Source organism: Terrapene carolina, unplaced genomic scaffold (assembly GCF_002925995.2).
Source record: "Terrapene carolina triunguis isolate 2854851 unplaced genomic scaffold, T_m_triunguis-2.0 Scaffold165, whole genome shotgun sequence".
NCBI classification, from domain to species: Eukaryota; Metazoa; Chordata; order Testudines; family Emydidae; genus Terrapene; species Terrapene triunguis.
The window spans coordinates 354,907-368,629 of NW_020664516.1; the positions used below are offsets into that span (position 1 = coordinate 354,907).

The 13,723-nt window shown below is 55.2% G+C and overlaps 2 protein-coding genes across 2 annotated transcripts in view; both read left to right on the top strand.

The window, feature by feature from the left end:
* The window catches only part of LOC112104249 (phosphatidylcholine-sterol acyltransferase), an 18,597-nt gene extending 9,857 nt beyond the window's left edge, over nt 1-8,740 (top strand). The window contains exons 4-8 of the mRNA XM_029912022.1: nt 3,228-3,239; nt 4,158-4,273; nt 4,905-5,000; nt 5,413-5,637; nt 7,941-8,740. Coding sequence (XP_029767882.1) covers nt 3,228-3,239; nt 4,158-4,273; nt 4,905-5,000; nt 5,413-5,637; nt 7,941-8,578 — 1,087 coding nt within the window. The 3' untranslated portion in view covers nt 8,579-8,740. The remainder of the gene's footprint in view (nt 1-3,227; nt 3,240-4,157; nt 4,274-4,904; nt 5,001-5,412; nt 5,638-7,940) is intronic.
* A 4,467-nt stretch (nt 8,741-13,207) lies between these two features.
* The window catches only part of LOC112104250 (uncharacterized protein KIAA0895-like), a 44,204-nt gene continuing 43,688 nt past the window's right edge, over nt 13,208-13,723 (top strand). The window contains exon 1 of the mRNA XM_026653823.1: nt 13,208-13,270. The gene's annotated coding sequence lies outside the window, so the exon portion shown is untranslated. The remainder of the gene's footprint in view (nt 13,271-13,723) is intronic.

Sequence of the window (13,723 nt, forward strand, 5' to 3'; positions counted from 1 at the left end):
ATATCTCCTCAATATATGTTTCACTCTATATGCATCTGAAGAAGTGGGTTGTAGCCCACGAAAGCTTATGCTCTAATAAATTTGTTAGTCTCTAAGGTGCCACAAGTACTCCTGTTCTTTTTGCCCATAAATCTAGCTCTTATAAATCTAGAGCCATGGGCTTGCAAAGGCAGGCCACTGAACTCTGACTAGCCCACCTCATTGAATGGTTTCTTAACCTCCGTAGGTGTTATATTCACAGCATACAAACTTAAGTTAGACATGGCTTTATTTCTTAGCCTCCAGAACCCTACCACACCAAAACCAGAGAGAGACAAAGCAGGCTGCTCCCTAAGGCAGAGGGGCCCAAATTACTCTAGGTCAGCTCTTTGCAGTCTGGCTGCTGAAGACCCTGATCACACACTTCCCTACCATGCCCCCTAGCCTGCAAGCAGGCTGGGGAAAACCCCTGAGAACGTAATGTGATAGCTTATAATTTTAACAGAATTTCCAATACACCATTTCAGGCCCCGATTCTGTGTCCTCCCATCTGCATCCAGTGCGGGGTTGGGAGGACTGAGGGGCTGTAAGCAGGGTCCTGCTGTTCCCATGCAGCAGAGATTCAAGCTCTCAATTTGCATGGAGAATACACTGCCTCTTCACCAGCTTCCATTCCACCACCTGGGAGCGAGGTGCATGTCCTGGAGATCTGCAAGTGACCCATTACCTTGTTAAAATGGGCCTTTTAAGAAATGTTCTATATCTGACCCTTTTCCCATAACCCTCTAGTTCCCAAATGGCTGGTTTGTTCTCGGTCAGTTTGCATGCCACTAAAATTTACCACCAACATTCCTTCACTGTTCATCTAAGGACGTTAGATTGTAATTAAGCAATGTCAGTCGGTGCTTTTCCTATCTTGGTCACCATTTGCCCTTACTCCCATTCCTGGCAACAGGTCTGTCTCTGCATTCCTGCCCCGAGGCACGCTCTAGCCCAGGCTTTGCACGCTCCCAGCCTCTGCCCTGTGCTGTGTGGGTGTTCCACCACGCTGGTGCAGCTTCTGGGGCTATCAACAAAGACAAAAGACATGGACAGACATGAGCTGCCCCAAGGAGGGCTAAGGCTCTCTCTTCAGCTCCTTCTGGGAAGCTTTGGCCCCAACTGGGCTCACAGGCTAATACGGAAGAATAATCCCATCAAAAGTTGATCAGCATCATGACCCTCCTTTTCTTCAGGGAGGAGTTGTAGGGCAGTGGTCAGCTGAGGAGCTCCTGCCTTGCTCCAGGGGCTGAGGACCAAAGATCTGCTCTCCCGCCAGCTGTGCTGGGTTTGCCCTTTTTAAGTTCCTCCCTCCAACTCCGATGCCTCTCACAGGTGTGATGGGGTGGGGCCACTCGAGCCCACAAGAACTCATTAACCTGTGCTACCCAGTGTGGGGTCTGTATACCCCATCACAGGAACCAAAGCTACCAAATAGGATTGAAGATTTAAAAACTAGAATGATGTAAAATTAACATGGACCACATTACATGGATTAAAAACTGGCTAACTGATAGTCTCTAAATGTAACTGTAAATGGAGAATTGTCATTGAGGAGTATGTTTCCAGTGGGGTCCAGCAGGGATCGGCTCTTGGACCTACGCTATTTAAAATTTTATCAGTGGCCTGGCAGAAAACATAAAATCATCACTGATCAAGTTTGCAGGTGACCCAAAAATCAGGGAAGTGGTAAATAATTACTAGGACAGGTCACTGAGTCAGAGCAATCTGAATCTCTTAGTAAACTGGCAAATAAACTTAGTCGTATTAAAACACATATGTTTTGATACAGCTAAATATAAATGTATACATCTAGGAGCAAAGAATGTAGGCCACACTTATAGGATGGGGGACTCTATCTTGGGAAGCAGTGACTCTGAAAAAGATTTGGGAGTTGTGGTGGATGATCAGCTGAACATGAGCTCCCCCAGTGTGAAGCTGTGGTCAAAACAGCTAATGCAGGCCTGGGATGCATCAACAGGGGAATTCTGAGTATGAGCAGAGGTTATTTCACCTCTGTATTTGGGACTGGTACGACCGCTGCTGGAATCCTCTGTCCAGTTCTGGTAGCCACAGTTCAAGAAGGATGTTGATAAATTAGAGAGGGGTCCAAAAAGAGGCATGAGAATGATTACAAGATAAGAAGCTGCCTTGTTGTGAGAGACTCAAAGAGCTCAATCTATTTAGCTTGACAAAGGGAAGGGAACAACGATTTAATAATGTAGCAGGGAAAGGTCTAACTTGATCCAATGGCTGGAAGTTGAAGCCAGACAAATTCAGACTGGAAATAAGATGTCAATGAGGGTAATTAACCGTTGGAACGATTTAGCAAGAGGCGTGGTGGATTCTCCCTCATTGGCAATTTTTAAATCAAGATTTGATATTTGTCTAAAAGACCTGCTCTAGGAGTTATTTTGGGCCAGTTTCTGGCCTGTGCTCTACAGGGGGTCAGACTAGATGACCCAAGTGGTCCCTTCTGGCCTTGGGATCTCGGAGTCTGTGACGACGCTCGTGCCCACAGTAAAGACGGACACTATGTGGCTAGTGGAAGAGGCGTCCCTAGCGGATAGCTGCTGTTTCCCTTTGTTTCCAACGGGACTGGTGCCACAAGCTGCCTTTGGGAAAATGGCTCCTGTTCCTCAGAGGTTTTGCTGGTGCCTTCGGTCTCTTCACTGTAGTGTCAGCGTTGGACAAGTCAATGTTTTAGAGCTCCTCTAGCTCAGGTGATAGAGGTCTGGGCTGGGATCTATTCCTGGCTCTGGGAGGGGGTGTGGGCTGGTGGTTAGCGGCAGTATTCTGAATGGTAGCATGTCTGCGACTGGGGTCTGCTGGTAGAGACCTGGGTTCTATTCCCAGAGTGACCAGAGATCGCCTCAGTTACCTCATTTGTACAACAGGGAGGCTGGCTCTTACCTACTCCCGGCCCCAGGCGTTGCTCAGGACTCAGGGCTGTGACACACATGCAAATATAAACAGATGTGAGTAGACGAGGTGAGAATTGGTCTCCTGGCTCCCACCACAGTGCACCTTCCCCGAGGCTGTTTTAATGAGGACCGCTCCCCCCGTTTCGGTTAGGCTGTGGTACACTTGAGGGCTCTGCTAGCCGTGTGAACGTGAGGCTGCCGCTGAGTCGAGATTGCCAGATTGTTTCCAGCGGGTCTGAAGCCGCAGACTGCGCTCAGGGAAGAGGGCTGCCCCCTGTGTTCTAGGGTCAGGAAGCTGTGAGAAGAGGGCTCATGTGACAGAGCTCAGCTCGGCTGGGAAGAGACGGCCAAGGTTCCCGGGGTTGAGACGCTCTGAGTTCCAGGGCCGGGGGCTCTCCAGCTTCTGTTAAAGCTGTGCAGCTTGGACGGAGACTCCTGTGCTCTGGGAGCCAGGCCTGGCCTGGCGGGCACAGGTCAGAGATCAGCACTCGACAGGCTCCGTTGTGCTGGAGTTGGGAAGGGTAGAGATGGATTCACCAGGCCTCTCCATGCAAGCAATTAACCCCCTCTTCCCTGCAACCTCAGACATGGGCGCTCCCTCCTCGTCCCCACACGCCAGTGTGGGGGTCTGGAGGGCATCCCTGCCCCCCCAGACCTGAAATCCTCCTACATAAACAAAACAAAACCTTTACCTTGGAGGGGTCAGGCTGGTCAGTGTGGCAAACCCTGAAAAGCCAGGAAATGCCAAGTTATGGGGCACCTCTTCCCTAACCCCTCACAGCAGGTCTTCTGCATTGTCACCAGGGATTTCTGCCTCTAGCTGACCAGGACTCATCTCTGCCCATTGCAACACACCTGACCCGCTCTAGTTCACCTGGGAGGGCTGGGGACGATGCAGGGATCCCTGGGTGAGATCCTCTGGCCCATGATATACAGACTGGTCACAATGCGCTCCTCGAGCCTTAATACCCATGAATAACACAAAATCTTAACAGCCACCTCATCGGCTATTCAGGGCTGACAAGTGCCCTGCGGCGAGCAATGGGCCATAGAAACAAGCCCTCTCCACAACCCCCATCCTGAATTCCCAAGCAGGGTGTTTCCCATGAGGGATGGGGGTTGCCTGGATTTCTGTCCCCACCCAGAGGCCTTGCCTTTGTGCCCTGGCGGGGTGGATCTGCCACCCACCTGCCATCTCCTGTCCTGTCCCTGCAGAGTGGTGTATAACCGCAGCACCGGCAAGATGTCCAATGCGCCTGGGGTGCAAATCCGCGTGCCCGGCTTTGGCAAGACCTACTCCGTGGAGTACCTGGACAAGAGCAAGCTGGCAGGTGAGGGGCGCCCTTCTCGGTGTCCAAGGCGAGGGGTCCCCGTGGTCTGGGGGGAGCTCCCGAGGGTGCTGATCCTGCTGCTGGTGCCCAGCAGTAGAAGAGGGTCCCTGGCTGCTGCAGGATTTGCCCAGGCCTGGCTTTGCAGGGCTCTCTGAAGCCCAGGACCATTCCCTTTATCCCTGAGTCTGTCCCAGCTCTGGGACCCTTGCACATCCAGACCCCACAGCTGGGAGGGGGCGGCGGGAAGCTGAGGGCCAGGGGAGGCAAGATCTCTGCAAAGCCCACGGTGCAGTGACCCATGTCTGAGAGGAGAGGGCTGTACAATGCCACTCGGCATAACCATCCCAGGGAATGAGGGGACCCAGAGCACAATGCCCAGAATGCACTGAGCCAACGCCTCTGGCCAGAGGAACCCAGACACTGGGCAGCCAGGCAGGAGCTTGCCCACAGCCAGGAAGCGGGGAGGAATGCAGTCTGCCCCCAACTCCCATGCTATGTCTCTAGAGCCTCCCAACCCCCACCCTGTACCTCCCTGGACCCCCACAATCCTTGCCCTGTATCTCTGGGGGTCCCCCTACCTCCATGCTGTCTCTCTTGGGGTCCCCCCAATCTCCGTGCTGTCTCTCTGTAGGTTACCTACACACCCTGGTGCAGAACCTGGTGAACAACGGCTACGTGCGGGACCAGACGGTACGGGCTGCCCCCTACGACTGGAGGATTGGGCCCAGTAAGTGCAGGGTTGGGACCAGCTTCCATCTCAGCCCAGACAGCCAGGGAGGGAGGCGGCAGGGCACCCACACAGACAGCTTGGCGCCCAGGGAGAGCCCCGTGCCCAGGAGGGAGACCAGGCCAGAAAGCCTGGCGGGGAGAAGGGTGGGAGAGCCTGAAAGAGACACCCTTGAGGGGAGGGGGGGCCATGCTGGCAGAGATGTGGGAGGAGGAACCCTGCAGGGAGTGATTCTCTCATGGGGGGGGCCCTGTATGAGTGCCCCCCAGTGCGTTTCCTCTTCTGCCTCCACTGGAGGGTCCAGATCTGGGTTACTGTGTCTCATTGTGCCAGGGTCTAGGGACCTGCCCCCGGCTGGGCTCCTGCTGGCCATGGCTGGCCTGCCCATGGCACGATGCCCCTCTCTCCCCAGACCAGCAGCCCGAGTATTTCCAGAACCTGAAGGCGCTGATTGAGGAGATGCACGACACCTACCAGAAACGGGTCTTCCTGCTCGGACACAGCCTGGGCAACCTCAACATCCTCTACTTCCTGCTGCAGCAGCCCCAGGCCTGGAAAGATCGGTTCATCGCGGGCTTCATCTCCCTCGGTGCCCCCTGGGGCGGGGCCGTCAAGTCCATGCTCGTCCTGGCCTCCGGTGGGTGATGGCTCCCACTGTCCGCTTCCTGCCTTCCTTTCATGGAATAATGGGGAGGTGTGAATCTGTTGTAGAGCCCCCAGGGTGGGCAAAGATCTGCAAACGGCTCCATCAGGAGCTCGCCAACCATCTGGTGTCTGACGGCAGTGCCCCTGAGGGAGCACAAGTCCAGTCACAGGGAGCCCGCCCAGGGTTTGCTGTGGGTAGCATTGCCGCACTGGCCAGGGACGAGCACTTCAGAGCAGGCAGGGGAGGAAATGCCTGTCGTAGAAAGGGAACAACAGTAAAAAGACTCTCACTGAAGCTCTACCTGCTATTGGCTGCACGTACCACGCACACCCTCCTCCCAATTCACTCCACTTACAGCTCCTTGGGAAACAGTTCCTCCCCCCAGAATAGCCCCTTGCCTGGTGGTTAGGGCACTCAGCTAGGATGCAGGAGACCCAGGTTCAAGATCCTGCTTTGCCTGATTTGGGGGCATTTGAACTAAACTCTCCCTCCTCCTAGGTGAGAGCGCTAATCAGCAGGCAAGGGGCTATTCTGGGGCAGGGCTCTCTCAGGCTCTCCTGTTGAAGTTCTTCCACTTTGTATAAATAATCCCTGGGCCAGAGAAACTGACTCTATAACCCTGCATCAGGGCACTCCCCTAGAATGGCAGAACGTGAACCTGTCTCTCCTACAGCCCAGGTGCACGCCCACCCCAGTGGCCTACAGAGTCTGGTTGTTTTGTTCTCTGGCCTGATGACTTGTAGTTATACAACGGGGCCCATTGGCTGCTCTGGGGTAGGTCTCTCTCCCCACCAGAAATTCCATCGTGACCAGCGTCCTCTCCTGATGAAAGCTGCATCGCAGCCAATATGTTCCTGCAAAGAGTCCCCATTGAAACAAATCAACGTTTCCCAACAAAAAACATGGTGTCGAGAGTTTTTTTGACCAGCCCTACACCCACCCTCACTCACCAACTGGCTCCATTCCCCCACACCCCACCCTGCCAACACAGCCGGTCCCCTCTCCGTTGCGTCTGTACTCTCTTTACACCACGTGCCGAAGATGAGGAAACCAACAGATACAGCTAGGGTCCAAAGAACGAACTAAGCAAGGACTAGCTCTGTGTATACACTGCTGCTCTGGCAGGGCTCTGGTGGCTTCTGCTGCAGAAGACAGGGAGGTCTTTTAAACTATTTCCTCTACATTACACCTCCCCACTCTAATCCTCCCCCAGCCCTACCCCCACAAGTTCAGAAACACCCCCCCACACACACCTTCTTCCCTGAGACACAGAACCCCTCGACTTCCTACCCAGTCTCTCCCCCATTCAGAACACCACTGAGCCCTCACCCAGTATTGTCAACCCCAGATATTCAAAAATCATGAGTTGGGCTTAAAAATCATGACATTTTGAGAAAAAAAAAAAAAGACATTGTGGGTGCTTTGCCTTCTGCTCTCTGAGCCTTTAGGACTGCGTTAGAGTCACGTTTCCATGCCTTTCTCCACAGCAAGGAGGGTCAGAAACTTACTTTTGGTTTAAAGGACGCTGATATTCTCTGGAATAATCACAGGACTCCAGGAGCAGGGTCTTTCCAAAATACACCAAATATGACAAGACTCGCAGGAAAACCAGGAGAGTTGGCTGTTCTGACCAACACCCTTGGAAACACCCTGCCCCTGCAACACACACACAGAGCCGGCTTAGAAAACCTAACACAGGCTTAGGACCGTTTCCCTTCCTGCCGGACACCCAGCACCACCAGCTGAGAAACTCCCCCAGCACAAAACCTTGTCCCCATCCCCCCCAACACACACACTTCTGGTCGGGCTTAGAGAAGCAGGGACAGGTGCCCAGCAGGGAAGGACTGTGGCTGTAAGGAGTGGTGTGGGGGATTCATAGGGAGCGCTCTCCCCTTAGAGTTAGTGCTGACCCCAATGCCCCAGTGCGGTGCAATAGGGTGCTGTGCTGCAGCAGGGCAGGGTGCTCTGTAGGGGGCGCCCTCCCCACGCAGTCAGGACTGACCCCAGTGCTACAAGGTGCTGAGGGCTGTGCTGCTGGATGTTCCATCATTTGGATTAGCCAATAATCCAATAGTTTTACCTCAAAACAATATTTCTCTTGGGCTCCTGCCCTGAATTACAGCGCATCTGTTGAGCAGCAGCTTTGCCCCCTCCCCCCCGCCCCCCAGTGGTGGCAGCATTTCAGCAGTGAATGATCTCTGTATATATAGTCTGTACATTGCTTTGGGACCCTTGGGACATCTGTTAATTTTGCTAGAGCTGCTGTTCCTGATGAGTGCCCGTGTGAATTGCAGGAGATAACCAGGGCATCCCGATGGTCACAAACATCAAACTGCGTGAGGAGCAGCGCATGGCCACCACAAGCCCCTGGATGTTCCCGACCAACATAGCCTGGCCCGAATCACACGTCTTTATCTCCACGCCATCCTACAACTACACGTACCGGGACTACCGGCGCTTCTTCCTCGACGTCAACTTTGAGGATGGCTGGTACATGTGGAACGACACCAAGGACCTGCTGAAGGGGCTGCCTCCTCCTGGCGTGGAGACCTACTGCCTCTACGGCACGGGCTTCCCAACAGTGGAGACCTACATCTACGATGAGCACTTCCCCTATGAGGACCCCGTGGACGTGGTCTATGGGGACGGGGACGACACCGTCAGCACCCGCAGCATGAAGTTGTGCAGCCGCTGGGCCAAGCAGCAGAAGCAGCGAGTGCATGTGATGGAGCTGCCGGGAGTGGAACACCTCAATATGGTTTTCGACAACCAAACACTGAGCTACATCAACGAGATACTGCTGGGCAGCTCCCAGGCCAGTGCGGAGGAGCAGGGAGGGCAAAAGACCCTCTTCCCACCCAACCCAGAGCCAACACGGGCCAGGAAGAACCTCTCTGGTCAGAGGGCCACTAAGAACCCCAAAATGAACTGAAGGCAGCGGGGGTCAGCTTTGCTCCCGACCGACTGCCCTCCAGCAAAGGGTTCAAATCCGAGTGCGTGTGGAGGGCAAAGCAGCACCCACTCCTGCTATGACTGGCTTTTGTGTTGTGAATGGTGATTAATTACACAGTAGAGGCTTGTTACTTGCATATTAGCAGATGGGTAATTAACTACATTGCCAGCTAATTCCATCACGCTGGCAGGTGTCACCATGACACTGCCATCACTGGCCAGCTAGTGTAACGCCGACAGACCCTGGTTGTTGGCAGGCGGGATCCAACCTGGGACCTCTGAAGTAGATGAGCCTCTACTGCATGAGCTAAAAGCCACGTGGCTCTTAGCCAAGGCTGTAGCAGACTCATGAATCTCTAGGTGCCACTAGCCAGAGACAGACCACCACACTCAACAGGCCACTTTGGCCACAGGGCAATCCCAGCCTGTGCCAGGTCTGAGCTGTGCCCCCTTGGTCCCTGTGCTGGGCTCTGCAGCAGGCAGGCTTGGATTTGCACCCAAGAAATCTGAGCCCAAGGGGCGCTGCAAAGCAGGGGCCTTTGTGGGGCCTCACTGAGAAGCTGAGCTGTTCAGCTCAAAGAGAACGAATCCTGCCCCCATCCTGGAGCCGGAGAGCCACAGGTAACTGAGTGCCTGTGACAGGCCCTTTAAGGCCTGTGAATGAGGCTGACTGCAGTGAGGGGCCAGTGCCCCACATCTGGGGTCCCACCAGGCTGTGCACAGGGACCAAAGGGAGCACGTTCAGACAGCATCTGCCATTGCACAAATGGTCTCTGTTCTCTGCAGTAACTGTGCAAAGTGCTCCGCTTCCAGGCATGCCCTCATTGCCGGCTGCAGCGGGCACACACCTCTGGGGCCGGGCCTTTGCTAACTGCTCCCATCACAAGCCCATCAGCACTAGGCCTAGTGGGAAGCATTGCTGCAGCAGACTGAGAGCTGCCTCTGGCCTGTGAGAGAAGCACCTCCCTGGAAGTATCCGTTGGAGCAGGGGGCTAGCCCCTGCATAAAGCACTATGAGGCCAGGCTAGGATCACTCCAGCCAGCCCAGGCCGGGGCTTGCAGAGCATGCACTGGCCTTGACGTGCTTGCCCAGGGCACTGAGGAACACTGTGTAAACACCTCTTTGCCAGAGGCGCCCGTTTCTCTCTCCGAAGGTGTCGGAGTCCCAGGAGAGCCTGTTGAGCATACTGCTGAGAGGATCCAAATGCTGAATCCCCGTGTGCTTTAAGCCGCTGGAGTCTGAACAGAGCCCAGGCACTGCCCTTACTGGGGGTCTCTAGACCCCTCTTGGGGTGCAGATCCTCTGTCTTAGCACCCCCTCACCATTGCTCTTTACTAAATCGCACAAGAAATGCGCAGGTCTACGCAAAAACACTAAACCTCCACGCTGTTCCCTGCCTCAGTATCCTCACCACTTCCGAGCATTCTTTGAGCTGGGGTCAGAGTCCTCTAGAGGCATCCAGGGTCCTTCTCCTGCAGTGCAAGGCTGGTCTCGCTCCCCCCGCTGGTCAGCATGCTCTGACCTTAGTGGGTCCTGCACCTAAACTGGGCTCCCGTCCCACTGCTATGAGCCTGCCCATCTCTTTCTCTCTCCTGGCCAGAACTCCCTGTGCAGCTCTGTAACACTTCCCCGACCCACTCCAAACATTGTGGGTTTTAAGGTCCAGCATCCATACCTTAGGGGCTTTCTTCTGGACTGGGGGGTCTTCCACCCTTCACATGCAAGCCCCCTCTTACAGGGTTGGGGGAAATTGATTTTCCATCTTCAGCCAAGCTCCTTAGCATACCCTGTTATGCAGTCCCACGACCTGTAACCAGTCTCCTGGGAGTGCCCCTATGGTGGGCCGGGCCCCGAGGTCCCACACCGTTCCACCAGGGCAGGCCTGTGACCTCCAAGACTCTGAGACTGGGTTGTGGGCACCAGTGACCCCGTCTCTCTTCGTGGCTCCCTGCACCGAATCCAGCCCAGCCAGACTCCTGTGGGAGATCTGTGCTGTCCCCCGTCAGGGTGCAGTGCTCTCAGTGAGTATCCACAGCGACACAGGCAGCCTCTCCAAACCACGCACCATCGATTGGTCACCTGGCTACAGAATCTGAACGCACTAGGGTTAGCTCAGAGATGCAGAAGTTAAGCCATAGTCCACCCTGGCTAAGCCATGATGGGCCAGCCAAGCTGTGATGGACTCATCTCTGGTGCTAGTCTCTGTCCTTGTTCCTGAGTCCCTCCAAAACGGCCACCCCAATTCCAGCCTTCTGACACCCTCTCTCCAGCTCAGTTCCCAAGCCCCACCTGCTGGGTTTCATGTGTTAGGTGTTGATCATTCAGCCCTTGGGGCATCTCTCTGTCTTGTTGGACCCCTGAATTGAGCCAGTTCTTCAATGACTCTCTTCATTCCAGAGACAGCGAGGTGACACTCACACCTCCTGCACTGTTCCAAGAGCAGTGTTGGCCGTTTTACACCCACTGGGTAGCAATGCAACATAGAGGGAAACTGAGGCACACATAGTATTTATAAAAATATTACAGAAAATTCCCACTTTGTCATCTCTCTTCCCCCTTCAAGACTGAACTGAGCAGGGTTACTTTAACCAGTGAGCTGGGGAAGTTTGAACACACAAACATTATTCAAAGATGCCACAGCCTATTTCCAGTATTGCCAAATGTTCAAAAATCATGAGTCAGGCGCACCAAAAATCATGAGATTGGCTTTAAAATCATGAGATTATGTAAAAATAATAGATTGGGTGTTCTTTTTATTGCCTCTTGCTTTTTGAGCCTTTAGGTTGCACTGGGGTCACATTTGGAAGCTTTCTCTACAGCCACGAGGGCTAAAAAGTTACTTTTTCTTTAAGAATGAAGGCTGAAATCATCACACCTCCACTTGACCTCAGGAGGTGGGGCTTTAAGGAAAACAATAATTATCATGAGACGCATGACAAAATCATGAGAGTTGGAAACACTGTATTTCCGATCCCTTGGTAGCTGTCCTACCAGGCACTTTCATGATTCTTACAGCACAGTTTCTAATCAATCAAACTTCCAATACACAATCCAGAGCAGTTTCACATCCTCCCTTAGGTCTGGTCTGTTGGATGGCACCAGCAGGATGCACATGGGGAGTTTTCATTCTTTTGCCACCCCAAAACCGTTGGGTTTGAAACTGGGATGGAGCCCTGCCTCTGCCTCCTTGCCCTCGTCTGCCAGGGAGCGAGGAGGGCAGTAAACCCACATTCCTGCATGTGTCAGCCATCTTGGCTGTACCCTGGGGTGTTCTTATCTTATCCCTTGCTTGGGGTAGGAAGTGACCCCTTGAGCATTTGTGGGGGAGGATGGGGGATCAGTGTAGATTTGTCCCTCTGCAAGGTAGGTCTTAACCCAGCCATATGTCTGTGGCTCTGGTGATGCAGAGTGCCCCCCACATTGGCAGGCCCCCTCTGGAGTTGTGTTCCAACCCCAGGGCTGTGTGTATGCAAGGGACCCATTTTGGGGTTAATGTGTTGCCCTCACCCCCAGGACAGAGTCCTCCTCACCCCCGGGTGGGCTGTGATTCAGGGTCTCTTGGTTAACAGAACCCACCATGGCCACGACCACACTGTGATGATGTGTCCGTTACCAGCAATGGCCTTCCGGCTGCTTTACCCTTCTATGGGGCTTCTCTTACCTGTGGACAGGACAACTATGTTTGGCAATCCCCCTTCCCTGCCTGTGTCTCCCCACACTCAACGGGGGGCTCAGCGACCGCAGGGCTCAACACTGCTTCTGCTTTCCCAGTCAGGGTTGGCCATGAGCTCGCTCCCGTGGTCACAGCATCAGGCTTGAGGCAATTATGCCTCAGCCAGCAGAGAGGGTTTCAGGTCATTCTTCTGCCCCATTCAGACTCAGGCGTCTAGCTACAGACAGAACGTTGTCTTGAGCTTCACAGCCTTTCCTTTGTGTTGCAAGCAAGCGGGGGAGGAATCGAGTCCTGTATCAGCCGCTCCATTATATTGCCCAGGATCAACGTCAGACCACCTGGCCATCCCATTTACGCTTTTGAAATATTGGCACAACATTCGCTTTCTTCCAGTCTTTTGGCATTTCCCTGGTTTTCCAAGACTTCTTGGAAAGCAACACGAATGGAGCAGCGAGCGCCTCAGCCAGCTCTTCTAAACTCTTGGGTACAAGTTATCCAGACTGGCAATCTAAAAATATCTAACTTTAGTAGCCCGTGTTTAACACCCTGCTGACACACTGGTGGAAGGGAAGGGTGTTACCATAGCATAGCGTCTATAGGGTGACTGCAGAGTGTCTATAGAGTACTTATATAGGGGCTAGGGTGGGTTGGGTCTCCAGGGGGCAAAGAGCCTATAGGCTCTATATAGGGCTGGGCAGAGCCTCTGAGAGGGGCCCTCCCCTCAGGAGGTCCCGGGGACAGGCGCGCGCACACTGAAGCAAGCCAGGGGCAGGAGCGCGCGCCAGAGCCCCCCCCCTCCGCAGGACCAGCACCTCGCGCGGCCCCGGTGGGAGGGGGAGCCCCGCGGCTGTGCCTGGCCAATGGGAAGGAGGGGCGGGGCGAGCTCCCCGTGAGTCGTTCCGATTGGGTCTCCATTCGAGGTCGGGCCGCCATTGGCGGGAGGCGGTGAGAGGGGCCGGAATGTAGGACAGCTGCGGGCTGCGCGAGGCCTGCCCGGGGTGAGGCGCGGGGCTGGGCTGTGACCGGGGCGGGGCGGGGCGGGGCGCGGCGCGGCGCGGCGGGGGTGGTGGGACCGGGCCGTGACCCGGGGCCGGACCGAGTCTCGCTCCCACCCGGGCCGCTGCCCCAGCCCGTCCCCCGCGCGGTGGGCGCGGCCGGCTCCGTGCGAGGGATGAGGCGGGGGGCGGCTGTGCCCGGCGCCGCGCGCTGTGGCGCCCCCTGGCGGGAGGGGGAGGCTGGGGCGGGGAGAGCGGCCCTGGGGGCGGGGCGGGGCCTGTTGTCTCGGGGCGGGTCCGCGCGGGCCCCGGCAAGCACGTGACAGGCCTTTGTGCCCCGCATCCTCCCCCCGGGTGCCCGCCCCGCAGCGCCCCCTGCTGTCCCCGCCCCGTCCCCGCATCGCCCCCAGTACCTCCCGCCATCCCCGCCCCGCAGCGCCCCCAGTACCTCCCGCC